General features: G+C 39.8%; 1 protein-coding gene across 1 annotated transcript in view; it reads left to right on the top strand.

Annotated features, from left to right (window-relative positions):
* Positions 1-547: 547 nt before the first annotated feature.
* LOC308135881 (RNA-binding Raly-like protein) overlaps positions 548-23,338 on the top strand; it is a gene marked incomplete at its 5' end in the record, with an annotated part of 28,007 nt that continues 5,216 nt past the window's right edge. The window contains 6 exons of the mRNA XM_080504023.1: positions 548-803; positions 19,337-19,412; positions 19,920-19,967; positions 20,707-20,900; positions 22,211-22,324; positions 22,467-22,624. Coding sequence (XP_080360149.1) covers positions 548-803; positions 19,337-19,412; positions 19,920-19,967; positions 20,707-20,900; positions 22,211-22,324; positions 22,467-22,624 — 846 coding nt within the window. The remainder of the gene's footprint in view (positions 804-19,336; positions 19,413-19,919; positions 19,968-20,706; positions 20,901-22,210; positions 22,325-22,466; positions 22,625-23,338) is intronic.

Below are 23,338 nucleotides of genomic sequence, written 5' to 3'. Positions count from 1 at the left end.
ACTTTTATAGCTGAGTCACCTGGAATAATAATCCAACCTGGTTGTCTCTCCATACGAAGATCTATGTAATCGCCATTGTTAATGTTGACATTGTATTGTTGTCTGTGCGCATATGTGTGTAGTTTTATTACAAAACTAACCAACAGCGCCACCTCCTGGCCTGGCATGCCAACAACACTGTTTCTGCAGTTTCCAAGTAAACTTTTCCAAAACGGAAATGCAGAAGCGTTTTCACTTGAACCTTCATTGGTCATAATGGTTACGGACCCCTGCGGATTGAGTCAGTTTTGTTCAAAATAATGAAAAGACAAGACTCATAACCTTGAAAGTAACAATTACAAAAAGAGCTACATGGTCAAGAATTAAGGACTCGAACTTGTAGGCAAATAAATCAGAACTGATTTCAAACAAGTCTGTTATTTTGAAGGTGGCGTCGTGAGCTTGTGCGCCATTCTGTGTAGAATTACGTGTTGACGGATTGCTTCACCAGCAGCTTCCTGAGCGTTGTCCGTCTGTGTCTCTTAGCAGACAGCCGTGCAGGACTAGGATGACCGGCAAGACCCTGACCAGCAACGTGACCAACAAGAATGACCCTCGCTCCCTCAACTCCCGCGTCTTCATTGGCAACCTCAACACGGCTGTGGTAACCAAGGCCGACATCGAGGTCATCTTCTCCAAGTACGGCAAGATCGTGGGCTGCTCCGTGCACAAGGGCTACGCCTTCGTCCAGTACGTCAGCGAGAGGAACGCCAGGGCGGCCGTGTCCGGGGAGAACGCCAGGGTCATCGCCGGACAGTCACTAGGTGAGGAACGCTTCGGATTCATGCGTGCGCTGATGAGCAAGTTACTGAAAATCCGCATGTGGTTACTTAGAAAAGTGACTCTTTGTACTCCGCTGTCAACATTGTGCGGGCTGATCTATCTGATCCATGGGTGGTAAACATGAAGACTCGCTGACTAACATTGACCCACCAGCATTCCAATCCGGCCATGATCATGAGAACATTGTCATAGTAATGAAAATACCTGCAATTCTTGATCTATTTATTGTCTCAAAAAGGATTGGACATAAAACTCAACACTGATGGTGAGTGGGAAATGCTAGCTAACTTTGTCTATCGCAAATTAGCATTAGCATCAAAGCTACTCTGTCAGAGTGAATTTTGTCGACGCTAACTTTAGACTGAAGAGCAAGACGTGGCAGACATGTTTTCTATTAGTTGAAAAAGATAGCTAAAAAAGTTTCCTCTGAGTATTTTCCAGAAGTTGCATTTGACCCCATTTCCACGGTAAATGAGTCAGAGCCGTTTTCAAAAAGTTGTGTACATGACCACCCAAAACACAACAAAGTTTCTACTTGAAAATGTTTCCAATTAGCAATAAGACTTCAATAAAAGCCAAATAACACAAATGTAGTTATGAGCGACATGTTAAATGCAGGCCGGAGTGATAATTCCTCAAGTTTGTGGAAGAAATAACAAAGTCAGTCTGTGACCTTCGAGCCTGTCGAGACTCTGTCTAATGCAGATTGACAGATTTGCTTTACTGTTTATGCGTTTTAATCTCTATTTCTTACGTTTTATGGGTGAAACCCTGGAAAGGATGAAGTGAACAGAGGCCCACGTGAACTCCTGAGTTTCGGGGAGCATGTTTAGTTAATCCGCTGCATTCAAACCTACGAGGCGAGCCGACTGCAGCACTGAGATGAAGCCTCCAGCAGAGAGTGGGAGGCGAGGCGAGGCGAGACGGACAACAACAAGGAGAAAACATTCGCAGCCCGGATCCTCTTGGGTCCTCGGCGGATCCTTGCAAATCTTCCTTATATTACTTATTGATTGCTTCACGGCCTCCTCCTTGGAAAATAAAAGTTCACAGGCGCTGCTCTCCCATTAAATATGAATCAGTGTGCTGTGAGGTCACATCTGTAATTCCACCAAATGTTTGCTCAGTTTCATGCATTTTTACATGTGGCAGAGGAAAGCTCTGCTGACGGCAGGTTTTATGGGATAACATGACTCAGCAACTATTAATGCATCATCACAGATTTTTATGACCGAATCCTGAAGTGAAATGTTCACGTGATCAACGTCAACCAGGGTGAAAGTTTTTTGTGCATCATCAAACCGTGGAAAATCATCAGAACCAAGATCAACATAAATAAACTGGAAATGGAGCCTTTTATATATATTAATTAATTTAGTTGAGTTTTTTTTTTGTGGTTTCCACTATTTTGAGAAGATTATTGATAATCTGTAGTTTAATTATTTATAATGATTTATTTCATACAAATTCTGCCAAATACATGTTCATGTGTATATTTGTAAAACTACAACATGTGTATCTCATACAACAAGGAGCTTATGAAGTTGTAGCTTTGCTAGAAATAATAATAATAAATTTCCTTTTTTCTTTCTTTTTTTTAACAAATTCAGGTGTTTCTCACACATGTTTTAACCTTTTAAGACATTTCTTAGACTTTTTTAATGTCTATTTTAGAACTGACTATTGAAGTAGACATTTGAATATCTACTTCAGAAGACATTTTTTTGACATCTTAACATATTTTTAGACATTTCAAGGCATTTTTTACATTTTCTAGATATTTATATACATTTTGTAGACATGTATTTATTCATTCATCCATTCATTCATTCATTCATTCTTTTCGCATTTTCTAATAATTTTTGTTGTTCGCTTTTCTTTCGGATCCAGCACCAAGAATGTCGATTGCAGAATTCCCAAAAATGTATTGAGGAATCTGTCCAATTCAAATAGGTTTCTAGGCTATAAAAGGCTAAATAAGGTTGCTTTTGAAATGTTGTCATATAAACAGGACCTTACATTTCATTTCAGTCTCCTGGGTAACAAAGTCCAGTGTTTGATGTATCCGGCCACCCCGTCCTGCTCCTCTTTTCTAAATGTGTTTCTTGAGGATGGCCTGATCTGGCCTGATGTCCCCCTCTGTTTGCAGGCTGTTATCACTCTTTATTTTCCCCTCAGTTCCTCCAACTCTGCAAGACACATTCAAGGTCCGTACTGAATATAGATAGTCTCGAGATGACTGATCATCAGAGGTTTCTCCAGCAAGACAAATGATAAAAGCAGATTCCTGTAGCTACTGAACGAGATGTGAGAAAAATGAGTCACGAGTCGTGTTTTAAAGTTGCAACAATAGAGAAATGTTCACACCGCTGTCAGCACATATTCGCACATCTCGTCCGCACCCTCTTACAGAAGCGCCTGTCATTATCATCCTAGTCAAAATGCACAGCATCCTTCTTTTTGGTTCCGTAAAGTTTGTTCAACCTAATGAAATTGACCCTTGGTCTGAACAAGCTGGACTCTAATATGTGCAGTTTTCCATACGCCGCAGTCTGCTTCTCACGTTTGTCCCCAGCAGGGCAATAAACGTGGATATTTTTCTTTGATTCCTCTGAAAATCTACGTTTTGTGCCTTTAAAAAAAAGTACAGACAGGAGTTTATTCTTATGGCTTGGTTGATTAAAAATAATATGCTCCTCACGTGTGAAACTCAATTGAATTGTTAATGTAAAAAAAAACAAAAAAAGCAAAACCCTGAGCTCAGTTTATAGAACGAGTTCATGTTTCGATCACATGGTTGTGTGGTCGATTCCCCATCTCCCAGGCTAATCTTTATTGTAGTGTCCTGGATCAATATACTGAGCACACTTCTTCCAATAGAGGCTGATCACTATGAAGAACATTCACTTTAATTGCTAATTGGAAATGGACATCACTTTGAAAACCTTGCCATGTAAACACGGAACTTTTGTGAAATGAAAAATGATGCGTTATCACATCCCTACATTCCTCTCATTACCATACGAGAAGAGTGTAACGTATCTGGCGTGTTCGAGTTGAAATGACATCCTTCTTCCTTCGCACCGTGAACGTGCCTTTGAGTATTTCTTTGCATCTGGCAGTAATGAAGAACTTGTGTGAAAAACACCTCGGTTTACAACCGCCGAGCCGCTCTCAGTCTTCTGACTCGATGAAGACGCCGTGTGAATAAGTGTTTTCCCTTTGATTTATGATCAGAGGTTGCTGTTGCGCTACAATAGAGGCTCACGGTTGCATCAATCCGATACAGCCTGTGTTTTGTAAAAGCCGTCAGGCCGACTTATAAGTGCATTTTGACAAACTGCAGCACACTTCCATGCTCTGAGGATTACGGCCTCGAGGAGGCAGCAGTGTTGTCTCCCCGTGCTCCATAATAACCTCCTCTCCCTTGTGAAACTTAACTCTTCCTGCCTCATCTTTTAAACATAACCTTTAAATTTAATTTGACCCCAGATGAGTGAATATGTGTGACGGGTGAGGGGACGACGCCACAGTCAGAAACTGTAACATCTTGGACATCCAGCCCCGAGCCGGACCTGCTGAGCGGCCTTAACGCTCCACCAGATTTAATATCCAGCCACGCCGAGGCTCAACTGATTGCTTTACTCATTTTAATTCGTCCGGACGTGACTGGATCGCAGACACAATGGCTTTAAGTAGTTTGCACAAGTAAAATGACGTTCCATCACTGGCTGGCCCCCGGCAGCAGCTACTTAGAGCCTGATGAAGATGTCGGCCGCTGATGAAGAGGGCGGAGGAAGCGGGGGCTTCGTCTCTTCTCCGCCGACTCAGCATTTCTGCTTTCAAATGCTGCTCGTGGGGATAAAATCTGGACATAGATGTATTGATAATTCCACTTTCATTTTCTATTATATTCAGCGTTTGTGTGATTGTATCAGCCTGGACTCCGAGTGTGGCTGCTGTTGTGTTTGAGCGCCTCCCTGTGGTTAAAACAGGTACTGCAGGACTTTCAACCATGGTTGTGATGTCCTTGCAAAGAGTTTCTAACCTTGTTTACGCAATCGTTGCCATCTCTGTTGTGTTTTCATGCTGTAAAATGACCAGCGCAGATCAGGAGCCGCCAGCAGCTTCAAATCTTCACATGGACACGGCTTTGTGCCTGTGTTTTCATTTCTTCTGGCTTCTTCTGTACAACTTTAAAACCCTGATCACTTCCACTGTGACGGTGTACCACTACATGTACATTGACAATATCTGCCGTATTAAGCTGAGCTTGTAAGGTGCAAACAGCAGCTCAAGGGGGTGAACTGCTCCCATCAGCTTGTGTGGGAACCAATATTTCTCCACCAAAGCTTCACATTTCTCTGTGTTTTGATGCTGATTTGATTTTCTGTACGACTTCATCCTGTTCAGGGTCATGAGTCAATCCCAGCGAACTGTGGGTGAGGGCAGGATTCACCCTGGACAGGTCACCAGTCCATCAGAGAGTCAAACACACAACCAATATCTGGAATCTGGTCCTGAATTCCAATCACCTATGTCTCATTCAAGAGCGGATACGTAATTCGTCATTGGTAGGAAGAAGTAAATCTTATTTATTCCTACCACTTTCCCAGTATTAGATAATCACATTTCATTATCATCATAACTATTACTTACTTCCAATAATTGTTTATCACTTTTTTTTTGTCTCATCCTTTACTTTGTTACATAGATTCACTGTTAATAATTAACATGCTCATCAACCGTTTTCTAATCAAATGTAATGAAATCATGTAAATAATAATTGACACATTAAACAAATAAATAACAATACAATTCAAGACCGGGCAAAATATAAAAATAAAAGTCTTTCAACATGTAAAAGGAGACATTACTTAAAATCCTTATTAAAAAAAGAAGCCTGCTTTCAAAAACATGAAGGTTCTCTGCAGACCTCAGGGCCGTAATGCTGCAGAACAGCCTCGCTGTAGCTTTTTGTATTAACTATTCGAATCATCAAAAGATGGAAATAATTAAATTGAGGGTTTGTGAAGGTGCAAGACCATTAAGATTTCTTTAAAAGCCATTTGAATAACTTGGTTCAATTCTGTGTGCATGTGTGTGTGCGATGAACACTAGATGGTGCTGAGAGAATAGTGTCAGTCAGAGCATTAAACTGGCTCATGTCCCACAGGGTCTTTTAGCATTTTTCATTCATTTGTAGGAACAAACGAGTTGTCAAACAGCTCCAATTATACCGTTTAATTCATAACAAATACGTTTTTCTGCCACTTAGTAACATTTCAGCAATCACCTAGCTTTTTCTGTAGTAATCACAGACAGAGGATTTGTGGTTTTGCCAGATGTCAGACAATATATCTGTACTTTCGCCTCATCTGCCTGCCGTCACCAGGTTTGAGGTTCTCTCATATTCTCTTAAGAGAGAGAGAGAGAGAAAAGCCTGGCCACTATTAAGACGTCAGGCTGTGTGGGAGACAGCTGTAAGCCTCCATGTCAGGGTAATTAGATATTACAATTATAAGGCTTCATCTTCAGCACAGCCCAGTAACAGCTGGTGAATTCAGCTTCACCTCTTGGCACCTTTTTTTTTTTTTTTTTTTTTTTTTTTTATCTCGTTCCGAAGTCCATGGCACATTCCCATTGAATTACATTTTTTTTAAAAGCTGATAGATGAATGGAGAGACGGAGGCAAATGGAAGCTGATTTGAATGAGTGCACATCGTTTGACTCGTGAGGTCAAACAGGGATGTGTCTGCAGACTAAGTAGACGTAAAAAAAAAAAAAAAAAAAAAGTCAGATGCATTCTTGAAGCCCACCATTGGAAATCAAACACGTTCCTCAACATGTGACCTTTTTAAGTCTTACAGAAGTTAAAAAAAAAAAAAAAAAAAAAAAACATACATCAGTGAGAATGATTTTTTTTCCCCTAATCAATATTTTCGAGAGTTACAATCATATATTTTACTTCATTTTGTGCACCAGCAAACCAGACTTATAATCTATTCATTTATTCCCTTCAGCTATGTGCATTTTTTTTTCTGACCAAAACATTACACGGAGAAGTGAACTCAGCCAAGCACCGTCGATGAAAGATTAAACAAAATAAATATGCAAAGGAAAAGAAATCATCGAAAACAGTAAAGTCTTTTGAGTTGATGTCAAATTAATATGATTGCATGCACAGACTATAGAAGGTTATATTTTGTCAGTGGAGGATACATGCATGCATCTTTAATCAGCACACCACCAATTTATAGTATCCAGTCAACCTTAAAATGCATGTTTTTAACAAATGGTGGGTCTGCATAGTCCCCCCTTATCTCCTTTCTTATCCACTTTCACTTAACCCCATGGACGTCATCACTTCCACTAGGTGACGTAATAATAACTGACAAAAGGTTAGTGACATCGGCCATGGTGAAAAAACTACAAGTTTCCGAAAATGGATGACAAAAAGAGCATTTCTAACATTTTCCCCTGTGGCTCTGACTGCTGATATAAACTCAAATATCACAAGGTTTGAATTGAAATCAGAAGAAAATTGGCAAATAAATAACCAATAAAACTGAGAATAGGCTGCACAAAAGGTTTACTTTGACCTGTGTTTTACAACATCCGCATAACATTCATAGTTGGGATCTGGGTTTTAGCTTAATTAAGTTGTTCAAGGCATATTGCATTGGTAACTTTTCATTATCTGCTCTTTTTTTTAGTCATCATGAGTTTCCTTGAACACTTGGATACGCAGGTCCCTTTAAATGTTGCAAGGAATTGTGGGGCAGCATGAGCTCGTCTCTTTTGGTAAAGGAAGCATCAGTGTTTCCTTGGCTAAAGGAGGTTCTAAAGGAAGCATTGAGCCTCCTTTCCTTAGCTTAGTGTGAACGTGAAGGCTCCTTATCATGGCCGCCACTTAAACACTTCCAGGGGTTAAGGAAAAGTGGATAGGAAAGGAGATAGGAGGAACAATTCGGATGCACCCAAAGACTGTTCTTTTGACCACCGAGCTGTGATCTTTGCATTTTTGTTGTGGTTTTTTGATGTTGCATTGTGGCGTTGAACCAATGTCAAACAGAGTCATCCAAATGTTTTGATGTTATTTTACAATGTTTCAAATCTTTTGAAATTATTTACTAATATTTATGGATTTAATCTCAGAATTGTGACTTTTTTGTAATTACTTTTTTGCCTCTGAATTTGTCCTTGTCTTCTTAAAATTATCATTTTAATTTCATGCTTGTTGATTTTTTTTATCATAATTCTGACCGTCCTCTTGAAATTCCTACATATTCTTACAATTTAGCTTAAAAAGAAAAAAAAACAATCCCAGTTTTCTGACTTTTTTCTCCTAATGAGTTTCTCACGTTTATTTAATAATCCTGACGTGAATATCAGATTTTTGTTTGGAATTATGATTTTAATGTCAGTCTTGCGACTTTTTTCTGATAATTATAAATTTAGTATCAGAATTCCTTCTTATGCTCATGCATCTGATGTTGTTCCCACACAAATAATTCGAGAATCACTATTTCTTTTTTCGCAAATTTTTTTTTTGAGTGTAACATCTTCTTTTTCTCATAATTCTAAATTTATATTACTTATTTTCTTTTCTTTTTTTTAAAGAATCGTGAATTTTTTTAAATTCTGATTTTCATCCCTCACTTGTTGACTTCAATATTTTGAGAATTCTGGATTGTTTTCTAACTTTCCTTGTAAATGGGACTTTTTTCAGTATCAGAATTTAGACTCATGGTCATAATTCAATCAGACTTGTAACATTTCTCATAATTCTAAATTGGTTCCAGTTTTTTTTTCTTTCTGTGGATTCAAAATTTCATTCAATTTCATTTCAATTATAATTTTTTTTTTTTTAACAATTATGATTTTACTGATTCCTTCTTATTCATTAATGTCAAAACACTTTTTCTCACTCTTTTCTAATAATTGTGCCTTTTTCTCATAACCTTGACTTGAATATCAGACTCTTTAGACAACTTTAATGTCAGACTTGTTTTTGTTGTTATAGATCAACATTTCTTCTAGTAATTCCTACTTTTTCTCACTAATTTGACTTTTTCCCTCATCATTCTGACTTTAGTGTGAGAATTTAGACTTCTGTTCAGAATTATGACTTTGAACCTCAAATAATTATAGATTTTGGATAATCGTGGATTATGGATTTCTTTTCTGACTCTTCTAGTATTCTCTCTTTCACACACACAATCCTGACTTGGAAATCAGAATTTCGAATTTTTTTTTTCTCTTTGTCAGAAATAAATTCTCATTATGATTGGGGTTTTTTTTTTTTTTACATGACTTAGTTATAAGTCAAATGATCTATATGTTAGTTTTTTGTAAATCCTCTCTCGCGTCACAGAGTTCGTTCCAAGCGCGTTCCGTATTTTACCTGCGCTCGTGCTATTTTTTCTTTTTTTTGGGAGGGGGGTCGGGTTCCCCCCCGGGATGCCGCTGAGTGGTACGGTCCAGTGTGAGCCTGCAGAGTGTGGGGCTGCTCCCACGCAGTCTGGACACTTTCCCAGGGAACGCGCACACGATAGAGCCGCTCGAGCTCCGGTGAAGTTGTGCTCTCTACTTCAGGCTTCGGGCTTCAGTTGCAGGATCATGTACAAAGGCAGGCGTCGCAACCACAGATGTGAGTATAAAAACGACGTATTCGTTTAGGATGAAAGTTGCTGAAATCCATTCTTGTCATTATCATTCTGATAATTATCAAGCCTCAAATTGCTTTGCGTCTCTGGATTATTCGGTTTGTATTTATGAATGAAACTATGCATGCATGGTCTTGCTCAGTGAGCTCTGCACAGGTACCTTTGAGCAAGGTGTTTTGGCTATTTTTGAACCTGCTTGCAATCTAAATAGATAATGTTAGACGAACTTTTCATCTAGCTTCAATTGTTCTCAAAGGGGCTGTTGAGTGTTATCATTGTTAATATTTAGTAAAGTTATGTGGGGAAAAAATTGTTTATTTATTTAAGATTCTTTGAACAACAGTTAAAAAAATGTAATGTCTGACAGCCATGTTGATATGACACAAATTGTTTTTTTATACAGAAGTTTGAATAGGCTGTGTTTGTTGCTGAAGAAACATTCTGTGAAGATGAAGTGTTATCGGGGCTGTGTATAACACCATGCATATCTCAGAAATGAAGGTTTTCTTATTGTCCTGTTTTTGTATTTTTTTTATTACAAATCAACTTCTATCAAACTCATAACAGGTCACGAGGTGGCAAAGTTGTAATGCATCTTTATGTATTTCCTCCAGAGAAGAAGTTAATGAAACAAGCTGTGCTGTCCACAGACACGTCTAGCAAAACACTGCAGATGCATCAAGACATCGGCCACATTAAATCAGACACACCGGCCGGACGAATACAAACTAGTGAGTGGAGGACGATAAAAATGTGTGAACTCCAGTAAGTTATATTCAGTTTAGACTACAAAGGAAAATGGGAAAACATTGGGGTTTTTCTTTTTCTTTTTTCTTTTTTATTAATTCAACAGATTTCTAAAGAATAGTGGACACAACACAACACTCTGCCCGACAACAAAGAAAAAAACTTTTATTATGGCACTATTTTATTGGTCCAGCCCACTCGAGATGAAATCGGGCTACATGTGGCCCCTGAGCTAAAATTCATCTGACACTCCTGGTTTAGATCAACTGTAGCTTGTCACATTTATTTATCTCACATTCAACAGTGATTTTTTCCCCCCAACTCAGATCTTGTGCACCTCACTGACTTTGTAATACAGAAAAAAATACAGAAGTTCAGCTCTCACTTCAAAAACCGAAATCTGCCAATAGAAATGAAACATTGAGACTGATAGTGTATTAAATATATATACTGTATATATTATTGAATGGATGCGTTTCATGTTCATCATCATGAATCATGTATTGGTTTCACACTCTGCATTTCTACATACTTGACCAATCAAATGGAGCCCTACTGCACTGTAGTGATCATATTTCCTGTTCAACATTACAAGGCCCGATGTTAAAAAAAACAATGTTAAGAATCTTAAGCTTCTGAAGCACTGCTGCTGGAAACTGCTTCCACACATGAGACAATGAATGTATACCGATTTGTCTGGTTAAAGTGACTCCAAGAAGAGAAAAAGCCCCATTATTTGGAAGTGAAAATGTCATAAAGCGCAATGACGTTAACATTACTTACCCTTCCCTGGTTCTAGTTCTTTCCCAGTATAAATCAAAGCATTATTTACTTTGCAGGGATTCCATAATCCTCTACAAATAAGCTATATTTAAGGCGGGACTGTCATTAAAATGGTCAAACGCACGCAAGTGGTATAACTAATCGGTTCCTACATAAAGAGGGACTTCAACAAATGCATAGTTAGCACTTTGAACCTTCATTGGAAAAGCAACAAGGGATGAAGATGAATCCAATTTACTAAAAGTGCGTTTTTACATATCATTGCACTGTAAGCGGTCATGATTATGATGCTGGAGTATTTAAGTACCGTATATCAATTTAAAGTGTATGCATTCATGTGATTTGCCCGTAACAGTGCTCTTTCTCTTGCGCCATATTTACACCAACTGTTTTGCACCTGCATCAACAGTTTGTTGTGGTAATTTTTACTTAATGATTGTGCTTCTGAGGCCACCGGCTATGAAATGATTAACACTGTCAATGAGTTTGAATTGTAATTTTGGGGGGGCAATAAATTCTGATTAATGGTTATTTATACATTATTTATCGCAGTTCAGTCAGTATATTGCACATATTAATGTTGAGGTAATGATATATCTATGATATTGTGCAGCCCTTATATACATATATACTATATAGCGCAGTGTGCATGAAGTATACCTATATGTAACTCTTCAAGTGAATACAGATCGTTTTTTCATGTTTATTTCAGAAAAAGTTTCATGTTCACACGGAAATTATTTTTAAATTATGACTGCGTCCACTGAAACAGCAGCAACGGTGAAATAAAAAATTGTAGTTGACTTGCAAAGGGCCACTAGTCGGTGCTGTTGGTTGTTTTTGTTGTGAAAATGACACACAAATGTGTGCAGAGAACATTGTTATTGTCCATCTACTGAAACCTTGCATTTCCCCCCGAATTCATAAAGTCGGAGCATTTTCAAAAAGTTGTGTATTACCTAATTTCCTTAGAGACAGAAATGGAGCGTTTTCAGAAAGTTGCGTTTTTTACCCCCATTGACTTGAAGATGGAGTCGGAGCTTTTTCAAAAAGTTATGTTTTCAGTGCCTCCAAACACTGTTTTGGAAAACAGCCATCCAAAACCCAACAAAAGTTTTTTTTTTTTGGTTTTCACTCAATGACGTCGTGGAAATGGGGCCTGAATCTTTGGTGCTTTTCCCACCACATCCTCACAGCATGTCTTTATCTGACACTTACAGTACGCAGACTGATTCCAATCAGGACAAAGAGCCGGCGGCTCGATGGATCTCTGGTTGTAGAGGACATGTGGATCAATTAATTGCTCACCAGTCTGCCCTCACATAATGAATTCATTGTACTTTACTCCTTCGCCCTTTTTAAGGAAAATGGTTACTTGGCAGTGCTTGAATTTGGCAGCCAGGCTTCAAGCCACTGAGCACCGAGTAAAATTATTTTCATAAGAGCTGCAGCGCGCCGGTCCATTAGAGAGAAAGGGATGTTAAGATTGCTACATTTCCAGGTTGACTGGACTCGGTACGTTGCATTGGGAATGCAGCTATTAGAAGGAGAGTGTTATTGCATCCCAAGGTGCAAGATCAGAAATGACTGAGCAAATGGATACGCGTTGATTTATTCATTAAATCATGATGAGCATATTAATGAAGCCCGAGGTAAAGATAATTTTTGTCTTTCAGGTCTCCTGAGCTGTTGATGCACTTTTCTCCTCTTTTCTTATGATGTAACGATTTGTCTCATAAGTGCAAGGCAGTGAAACGTTTTAATCCCCGAAGGAGCCGCTCCATCGCTCCCACCTCGCTCGTTTATCGGTGCAACCAGCTGAAAGACGGACAGGCTGCTGCCACCTGCTCCAGACTACTTCTCTACATCCGCTCCGAAACTTGACGCGAGAAAAAACACACAGCTGTGGACTTTGCATGGCAGGAAAGAGCAAAACTTTCTCCTTTACCTCTTTTGTACCCAAATCTGATTTATTGCATAGTTGATCCAAAGACCATTAAAGTTCAGATGGATTTATAATCATCTGTTATTGCCTTTGGCTTCTGATATGACGATGGTGGCCCCCACTAAAAGGTCAAAATTGTAATTTTAGATGTTTCCGTCGCATTCGCTTTTATCTTACTGACCTTTCATTGCATATAGAAATTGCTTGAACAAAAGAGGTGAAAAAACGTTCAGAGCATTTTGGGTGTTGTAATGCTGAAAACTATGTAGTTTACATGTTGGGCCACTAGAGGCTGCTGTTGGTTGTTTTGTAATGAAACCACACACACACGCCTGCAGAGAATAATACTCTCCAGTAACGGAGGCCGCTGTTGTTGTTATTGTCCATCTAGCCCGGCATGTATAGAAAAAGTAATGAAACTCTGAAAGTTTTCCACTTTCACATATAAACGTGTAAACGTGGTTGAAGAGTAGATCCTTGAAAACATCACAGTAATTTGTCACAGATTTCAGATACATATTGGAATCTAAATTCTCCAAATTGAAGTTACGGTTTTGTTAAATGGAGTGAAAGTCATTCAAAGCTGAGGCTGATTGATATTCTGATGGCGAGCTGTTAGCGGCGGGATTGTCTACGCTCACGATGCAAACCTGCAAACCAGTTGAGCCAGCATTTTGCAAATTAATCCAGCAGTGAATACCATGATGAGAAGTGATGTGCGATACCACATACATACTGCAAGTGGCTGCTTTTCATAAAGTTTTAATTTGGTCTGAAAGCCAATCTTTTGTCTTCAAGACGATTTTCTATAAAATGTTATGAGTCCAGACATGAGACACGTGTTGCTCATAAACTATTTGGAGTTTTTACAGGGTTTGCAATTTGCTGGTGGAAATATTTTAAGGGCCTCATCAACTTGTCCGAGGAGATATTGTGAACTTGGCTGAGGAGTTGGCAGAAGCACTGAACCCTGCCAGATTAAAAAGCCACAACATCACAGGTGCATGCTGGGTGCACAATTTACGCTTACGTTGAGTTTCCATCTGCAGGCTTAGTGATTTTTATGACGTGCGTCTTAGTTCTTTTCCGCTTTGTCCCTAGAACAATTTATTATTCCGACAATTTAGTCCAGACAGAAGATTAAATTAAGTATCTGAATTACAAACATAAACCAACCAGACTTAATGTTTTGTTGCATCTATATTTGTGCATGTACGCACTTACTTATACAAGCATGAAATAGTCTTTGATATAATTCCTCTCCCACACACATAAACAAATGCATTTATGACTGTGCATTATTAGATTGTTAAATCAGGCTGCCTTTTCAGCTACAGTCCGTAAGAAAAGCATTTTCATATGATGTGAACCAGAAGTCATTATGCCCACACACTCTCTTAAACACACGTATATATATATATATATATATATATATATCTCCTCAGACGGGCACAGAAAGCGTTGGCTTTCTCCTGCCTGTCAGTCACGCCTGCCCCACCGGAGGAAACAAGCTCTCAGGTGTAATAAAAAAACGAGGCTGCCTCTGCCCGAGATGGGAGATTATTCAAGCCCTGTCTGTCAGATTTACAGGGTGTGAGTACACAGCGTAGATTGAATGTCAGCCAGGATGTCTCTTGGTCGCCCATTTGTATTCATGCAGGTGGCTGGATGATCTCTTAATCAAATACAAAACTCACCTGCTCTCAGGATGTGTGTGTGTGTGTGTGTGCCAGGAGGGAGTCCTCAGCCTGTCTCACAAGGAGTAGAGGGGATGAAATAAAGCCCCACAAACCAGGGCCGCTACTTCTTTTGTCACCATTTTGTAATCGCCCAGTCTCTCTCGGCCACAGAAAGAATTATTTACCCTCGAGAGTCCCATTAAATGTGACCCCAATCAAGAGGGGGGAAAAAAATGCGCTATGTGCATCTGAGACTCCATTTACACAGCAATGTTTCAAGTGATAACGCATCGTTTTTAACGTTTTTGTTTCACAGGATTCATCTTTACATGGCAAAAAACAACGATGCGGTTTTCATTGGCCATGAGTGGGTGCTCTTGTTTGTTTTTGTATTAAAAGCCACACACGTGTATGGGGAAGAATACAATATAAACATGAATAACTGTGAAAGTTGTGGTTACCGTTTATTCTACCTCGTGGGAGTCACATTAAGCTGGTTTTCCTTACGCTTCTGACAGTCCACAGGGTTTGCGGGATTCACTCTGAGTTGCTTTTGCAGCACAATGTCGAGTAGATATCCACTGTTGATTTTTCTTACAGTTCTTAATACAGACATCCTTGTGTTTTGCTTTGGTGTTTTCCTGCTTCCTGCTCATAATAGCTTTGGTATTAAGCAACTTGTTATATTCCCCCTCGATGTGCCACACACGGTCGGTATCAATCAGGTCCGAAGTGGCTATTGCTAAGCAACGCAGGCTCTTATCTCATCTTGCATCCAACTTCAACTTTTCTTTTTCACTGCTCTTACACACACACACACGCACTGGTGCCACTTTTTGTTTATGATTAGTATAATGACTGTAATTAATGAGGGTCTCACTTTGCATCTGTGAAAGATGTTGTGAGCTGGCAGTGTTCATTTCAGAGTGCATTTTAGAGCTTCACTCTCTTTCATGGCCCTAGCAGGGGACCAGGAGAGGGAACTGCACAGTGTGAACCATTGCTTACGTCTTCCTCCAGCATAATGACGATGACGAAGCCGTGGCGCCTCAGAGCCACCGATTCGTATGGTAGTCCATTAGTCCACGATTTGTCTAAATGTAGGAAGATTCGCCCCTCAGAAACAACATGAAATGCTTTGCCACCCTCCTTTCAAACAACTCTGATGCTCCCAAACCCCATCCTCCCATCGCCGTCATGAAAGGAATTGTGAAAAACCACGATAGTTTCTTCTCTCCAATGCCTGCCTGAAAAACGACATGAGAAGGGAATGTGAGACCCACGTCTTCATGCTTGGATACAGTGAGTTGCTACCATGCGGTTGCCAAATTAGCTATTTGTGTTAATGACTCGGTGAAGTATGTTTAATTAAGGCCGACCATGTTATGAAGTGAAAATGGAAAATGGGTGTCCGTTTACAGGGCACCCATTGATTGAATATTGTACTACAGCTTCGTAAGGTTCACTGGCCATATCGTCATAGCCATTCATTCTATGGTTATTTTTTCCTGTTGTAGCTTGAAGCTGTCTGGCGCCCCCTTGAAGAGTCATTCTCCATACTTTCAAAACCTTCACAAAACAGAAAATCTAGAAAAGCGAGGAGTCCAGGCCCCAAATACAGTATAGTGCAAGGCTGTAAAGAATGGAGAGGTGCAACCTCTGGAGTGCGAGAAAAGCTGCCAACAGATGAAAATAAAAGTTGTCTGAGATATTTTGCTCTCTGTAAATTGTAAACAAGGGTGCATTAGTACAGCAGCTTGGGATTTCACTATCCCCACAAAAAACTAAACAAAACAAAACAACTTGACTTCATATTCTGTCATGATCCCTAAAGCTAAAGCTTTATCTGTGCAAGTCGAGGGTGAGTCATTCATTAGAGCTGTGCGCGCGTGTGTGTGTGTGTGTGTGTGTGTGTGTGTGTGTGTGTGTGTGTGTGTGTGTGTGTGTGTGTGTGTGTGTGTGTGTGTGTGTGTGTGTGTGTGTGTGTGTGTGTGTGTGTGTGTGTGTGTGTGTGTGTGTGTGTGTGTGTGTGTGTGTGTGTGTGTGTGTGTGTGTGTGTGCGTGCACCCCCTTCCTGCTCACAGGAAGGGGGTGTTTGATTTTATTTGTATTTTTGTGAATGACCTTGAGCGGCACTCAAGGCTGATTGAGCTGAGTTTGAGCAGAAGCGGCGATGACAAGCCGACAGCATAATCGCGGTGATACCAGCCGGGGTTTAATGCACCGGGGCCGCTGGCAGGTAGAAGCAGCCCGTCAGTCACCGAGCAGCCGTGAGCTACGTACAGATGAGTCACTTCAGTCCGTTAATGCATTTCAAAGCCGTCTTCTGGGGATTTGTGGATTTTTTTTTTTTTTTCCCCCCCTACTCTGAACACTGTCCTACCATTGACTCGGAGATGTGTTTTTTTTTTGTTTTTTTTACACACAGTGACTGTCTTAGTTGTTAGAAGACCATTAAAACTCCCCCAAAGTTTTTACTGTCCTGGTGTTACAATAGACTGACACAAAATCATTAAATGAGTCGATGCTTTTCCCTCAGTTAGTCTCATTGGAGAGAGCCATGCAGGTTTTTCCACGGCTCAAACTAAGTGTCAAAAGCCTCATTAATGAAACATACTCATTTACATGCCCAAAACACACAATGGAGTAATTTCACTTCATATTTTCTCCTCCACTTCTCAAAAAATGGTATTTAAAGTCTTTTGAAACCTCTTATGCAAGGTTTGGCAACTTTTCTTAGCCTTCGTTAGCTGAGCTTCGCAATCCGACGAGCATTTCACTAAGCTAAAGTGCAAACAAAAAACAAAAAACAAAAAACAGATGGTTAAACAAATTAAAGTTCACAGTACTTGCAGATGCTGCCTTTGCCTGGAGGGAGGAGAGCAGGAAGGGATGATAACATTTCTAAACACTATACTTCGGCTTCAGGTGATCACTTCCTGTTTTAAACCATTGCTTCCAAGTTTCTGCGATCACTTCGGCTGCTGAGTGTAAACTTTATATTTAATGCAATAACACTTTCCCCCAAAATACAAATACTGATGAGGACACCACATTCACTGCTTGGAGTCTTTGAAGGTCGACAGCATCCACCAGTGGCCCAACATGCTATCTACATAATTTACAGCGTTTCTGTCCGTTAAGTGTAAACGGACATCGTTTTCAAAATGTTGCATGCAAGCGTGTATATTTTCTCAAACAAAAACACAAAAGCAATAACTTTTCACTTGGAACTTTGTGAAAGATTCAATAATATATATTGTACATGTTATGAAAAAGCCCACTTACAGCTTTTGCTTCATATCAGCATCTGAATGAAAAAAAACTCAGACATTTTTTTTGTTTAAGAAGAAACTTCGGATTTTTACTCGATCACTTGTATGTAATTGCCGCTTTTTCTTTTTTTTTTTTGTTCCTGTCAAGGCCTTCAGGAAAATTTCTAAAGCGCGCTCATAATTAAAGCTTTTCACTTCAAAGCATCCACATAATTATTTAAAGTGTTTGAAAGCTGCAAATTCTGAGTAATTTCTTATTGATCGACTTAAAGTGTGAATCAGACTTTGTATTAACTTTTGGTGCGAGATTGTACTTCTTTCAAACAAAAGTTAAAAGTAGGTTCATTCATGAGAATAATTTAAAAGTACAAAGAACAGTAGCATTAAAAATTGATAGAAATTAATCATTCAAGAATTCATTCTCAACTCTGAAGGGATTCTCTCGCTAATTATGTGTTTAAAATGTCTTCAATACAAACTTTCTGACTCGGTTCATGTAGTTGTTTCCCTTTTGCACAATATTTCAAAGACTTTCTGTTACTAAAAATAACGAGAACCACTGAAGAGCCACAATTACCGCTTTTGTTCTTTCATAAATGGATCCGATTAATTAATATTTAGTTGGAGAAATGACACACAACTCAACTGAAATGTTAAATATTCCATTTTTATCAAAACTTAATTAACATTAAGGTTTCTGCCAAAGCTTCATGTTTTTAAATAAGATTTAAATATCAAGTTTTAATGAACATTTGATCAATTTAGCTTGCTTTAAATTGTGGTGCGGTGAGAATATTGCTTGGTTTAAAATTAATTCATAATCAAGAAACACATTTCAGGTTCATTTGGCAGCGTGTTACATTTCAGTTTGGTCGTCTTCAATCAAAGAACATTCATCTTTTTTTGCTTAATATTCTTGTGAAACTGGATGTAAATATCTTGATATGATTTAAATTTGACGTCTAGTGATTTCTATTTATTAGCGAATAAAAACAGTCATCTGAAGAAACTTTTACAAAGAAAAACCCAACAATCCCATATGAGCAAGCAGAAGCGGAAAGGAAGACACTCTTGACAGGAAGCAAGCCCTCAGAACCAGACTCAGAGGTGGAGACTTTCTGCCGTTCTGGTTGGGGTTAGAGGATTGAAAGAGATAAAAGAATAGGACAGAGCTCTACAAGCAACATTTCAGCCATAAAACCCTCCCGCTGCAGGTTTGCTGAGAGCAGGAGGCTCACATCATGAATTTAAAATGTTCTTAGGCTTCTATTTTACCGACCCCCGTATGCAAGCCTCAGTGGACACTTTCGCGGCAATGAGTGACAGCGAGTTTATCTAAACTTTAGAAATATCAGACTCAATCCTGCATGTTTTATGGTGCTGCTGTGTGACTTCTGACTGTGACTGTGTCTGCAGATATCAACATGGCAGGAGAGCCGAAACCATACAGGCCTAAGATCTGCTCCAAGAGACCCCTGTCGTCACTTTACAGGTCTGTTTCAGTTTCCTTTATTATATCAGTCTCAAACATACCTGTAGCAGGTACGCCAGCTCGTGCTATTGGTATGCGTAGAAAAATAAATTTTCAATTTGAAAATAGCTATTTATGCCAAAATCATTATTTCCCAACTGGTCTGGCTTTCAAAACCTCTCAAAACCATGCAGCTTGACCCTTCACAGCTCCTGTGGGATTTCTCCAGTGTGCAGTGGTCAATATCTATCAGAGGCGGTCCCAGGAAGGAAAGGCAGTGAACTGGTGAAGGGGAGATGGAGGTCTCAGAATCGTACCAGCGAGCGGTTAATGGCCCCCGCGGTCCAATAACAGACGTTTTCTTGTAGTTCAAACTGCTGCCATGATTAACGGTGCAGCACAGTTTGTCGTGTTTGGGGAAGCAGAGACGCTCAACACAATGTCTTGCAGGTGATCATAATGTTATGGCTGAATGGTAGACGATAATGTTTCAGTTTACACTGGATTATTTTGTGTGCGTGTTCACAGCGGCTACGAGTTTGACTACGACTACTACAGAGACGATTTCTACAGCAGGTACGTACGAAATCGGTTTATCTGAGACTGTGTCTGGTCCTTGTCCTCTTTTAACATCTCTCGTCTTTTATCCCAAAGAAGCCCTCACGTCTCCTGACATGCTGCTCTTTAGCTTTCACCCCCCCCCCAAAGTTTCCTTCCATAAAGATGATTTTTCTGAGCAGAATGGCCTCATTTTCATCTGAGGCAAAGAAACTACATTATCACAGGCATAATGAATGTCATATCAGGGAGGGTTTTATTCCTCTCCGCTGGGCTTCCTAATGATGCTTTTATCTGCACAGGCGAGCACTGAATGTCAGATAGTCCCCCGGCTGGTCATTTGCTCGGGCAGGCTCAGAATGTATCTTCATTTTGACATTTTCATTGGTTTGTTTACTTCCTCTACTTTGCAGCATCCCCGAGAGTTAAATCCTTCAGCTTTTAGTCATTATTGCTGTTTTGGTGATTTGATGCGTTGCAGGCATCAGGGAGCAGGATTTGATTGAACGAGCTGAGGCTTTGTTCAATATGTAGCTCGACTGTTCAGATTGTTTTTACTGCGTGTTTATTTAGTGCCTCGTAACCGTTTCCTGTTGCTCAAACAAAACTGACTTCTGAAGGGGGGAAAAAAACAACAAGGAACACTTCCCTGCTCATTCGGTGAAAAATCAAATGTTATGTTTGCGCTTATTTCCCAAACTGTGTCTCAGTTTGGAAGATTTCCACTGCTGCAGCTTTATTTCTCACGTTTCCTCAGACTCTTTGAGTACCACGGCCGCGTCGTTCCCCCAACCCGAGCTGTGATCCCCATCAAACGCTCCCGGCTAGTTGTCCCCTCCACCCGCAGAGCCAAATCCTCCTTTCCAGTCAGGGCCTGTTCTTCTTCCTCCTCTTCCTCCTCTACCTCCTCCCGAGCGCTCACTGTCGGCTCCTCCATCGCTGGCCCAAAACGTATGTTCTCCTTGTCTTTTTCTTGTTCCTATAATTCACTTTTCCCTGCTGAGGAACAACTCGGGTTACTAGATCTTGTTTGTCTTTGTAGTTGTGGGTCTCTGTAAGATTGTGTAAGAAAATATACTATATAAGTAAATGCAGTGCAGCAAAGACCTTGTTGGTTATCACAGTCAGTCAGTGTTTTTCTAGCACTGCAAATAAAATTGGATGTAATTCAACATTTACATTTTTCATTTATTCTATTTGTCCGCCAGATTCATTTTCAAATGGATTTTAAAATGACTTTGAAAAAAGAACAGCTGAAATTACAAAGATCTTTTACATCGCCAAACTGGTATAAAAAGGGGCGGGGGGGGGGGGGGGGGGGGGGGGGTGAAATAGTTAAACTTCAACAAAAGGGAAAAAGGCCAACATGGGATACGTTATTTAAAATAGTTATGATGGAAAGAAATGCATATAGATTGAAAACCTAAAATTCCCTACGATTGCTATATTGTCTTAAAAAGATAAAATAGCTCCACCTTGAATCTCGTACAAAACATAAGACAAACAGGCAAAATGGATAAAATTACTTGAAAGGGAAAAGCGGGTACATATAGAATGGTCAAAACAGTTAATGTCGCTAAAATTACTAGACTTGCGAGAAACAGCAAATGTAACTAAAACAACAAAACTTGTGTGAAACAGCCGAAATGGCAACAAAAAATATTACAAAAAAAAAAAGAAGCGGGAAATTTTAAAATCTAGCTAAAATTTCTAAAACATCTTAAACCCTTAAAAGGATCAATGTAAATGGATGAAATCGGTCAAACCGCTAAAAACCAATAGAAAAAATGTTACTGTTACTAGAAGCAGCAATAAAAGAAAAACAGCGGCGACATTTCAAGTGAAAACGCATAGTTTTTGGATTGTCCACTCAGAAAAGTTTCACTTTTACACAGCAACATTTTTGAAAATGATGTCTGTTCACACAGAAACGACAGAAATGGAGATAATTTACCATGTTAGGACACTAGTGAGCGCTGTTAGTTGTTTTTGTAATGAAATCACACACACGTGCATATGCAGAAACATTTTGCTATAAACAATGACAATAACAAATACACGGACATTCTAACGTGTAACTCGTTTTTTTTTTGTTTCCATTCAGTTTTCTCTCCACAATGCATCGAAAGTTTCTGTTCTGCCAACTTGGCCTCAAGCACAAAACGGCACAATTTCAGCAGAGAACTGTTTGTCTTTTTTAAAAAAACAAAAAAGGAGCCCAATTAATTTTGCTTTTCAAAATCATTCATGTGCGCCCACAGTGAAGACGGACCACATCCTGACAATCAAAAAGGAGCTGTCGCACATCAAAACCAGAATCGACTCGCTGCTGGGAAGGCTGGAGAAGATTGAGAGGCAACATCGCTCTGACGTCGGTAAGATGTGAGCGCGGGAGCGCCTCGGATGAAATCAAATGCAGCGCAGAGTGCTGTGAGCCCTTAAAATCCAATTGTTTTACGGAAACTCGGATTTCTCTCTTATTCAACACGTCGGTTATGTGCTGATGTCCTTTGCCAGAGATACAGAGGAAACAGGAGGAGGTGTATGAGTGTAACCATGGCAACGTGGCCGACCACTGTGGCGGGGAGGATGCGGAAGGGGCGGCCGAGGTGGAGGCCGGGGAGATGACGGATGGCGGCGAAGACGACTTTGAAGACGAGGGCGCTGGTGACATGGTGAGTGGGCCAAGAGGCCGTTTGGAGGGAATTCAAGTGAAAGTAGAGCCGGGTGGGCATCTGTGTCACTGTATGACGGTCGGAGTCTTCAAAGCAACATGAAATGAAAAATCGGACCCTTCAGTGTTTTTTTTTTACTGCGTCCATGGCGAGGGTGTCAAATTCGCTTTAGTTGAGTTCCCACATCTGACCTCAGTTCGGCTCTGCCACTCAAAAGAGCCATCATAACCAATCGATACTGACAGTTCTCAATTTTTCAGAAGTTTCAGAGCAGAGAAGTTCTCTCCAAAAACATTAATTTCTGATGCACCTGGTCCAAAACCTATTACAAATTAGCTGAAATTTCTTTTGAGGAAAAATTTGAAATGACTTTGCGACTGTGTTTTTGGCCAAACCCATGTTGAAACGTGTTGCTTCCCCCGCATATATGTTTTGATCAATTTCCAATAATGGGTTAGGTGTTGTTGGGAGCAAAGAGGGAATAAGCTTTCCTTCGCTGCAAGATGCTGCTTTGGCCCCGTTTAGACGGCGACGTTTCAAGCGAAAACACGTTTTTGTTTCTGAAAAGTTTTGTGTTTACATGGAAACGACAGAAATGGAATTATGTAATTTTCCTGTAGGACCACTAGTGAGCCACTGCTGTGGTTTGTTTTTCTAATGAAATTACACACATGCACTGACAGAACAATACGCTATAAACATTAACAATGTCAA

The sequence above is a fragment of the Blennius ocellaris genome, assembly GCF_963422515.1.
Source record: "Blennius ocellaris genome assembly, chromosome: 10".
Taxonomy (NCBI): Eukaryota; Metazoa; Chordata; class Actinopteri; order Blenniiformes; family Blenniidae; genus Blennius; species Blennius ocellaris.
This window is presented reverse-complemented; position numbering and strand designations above follow the sequence as displayed.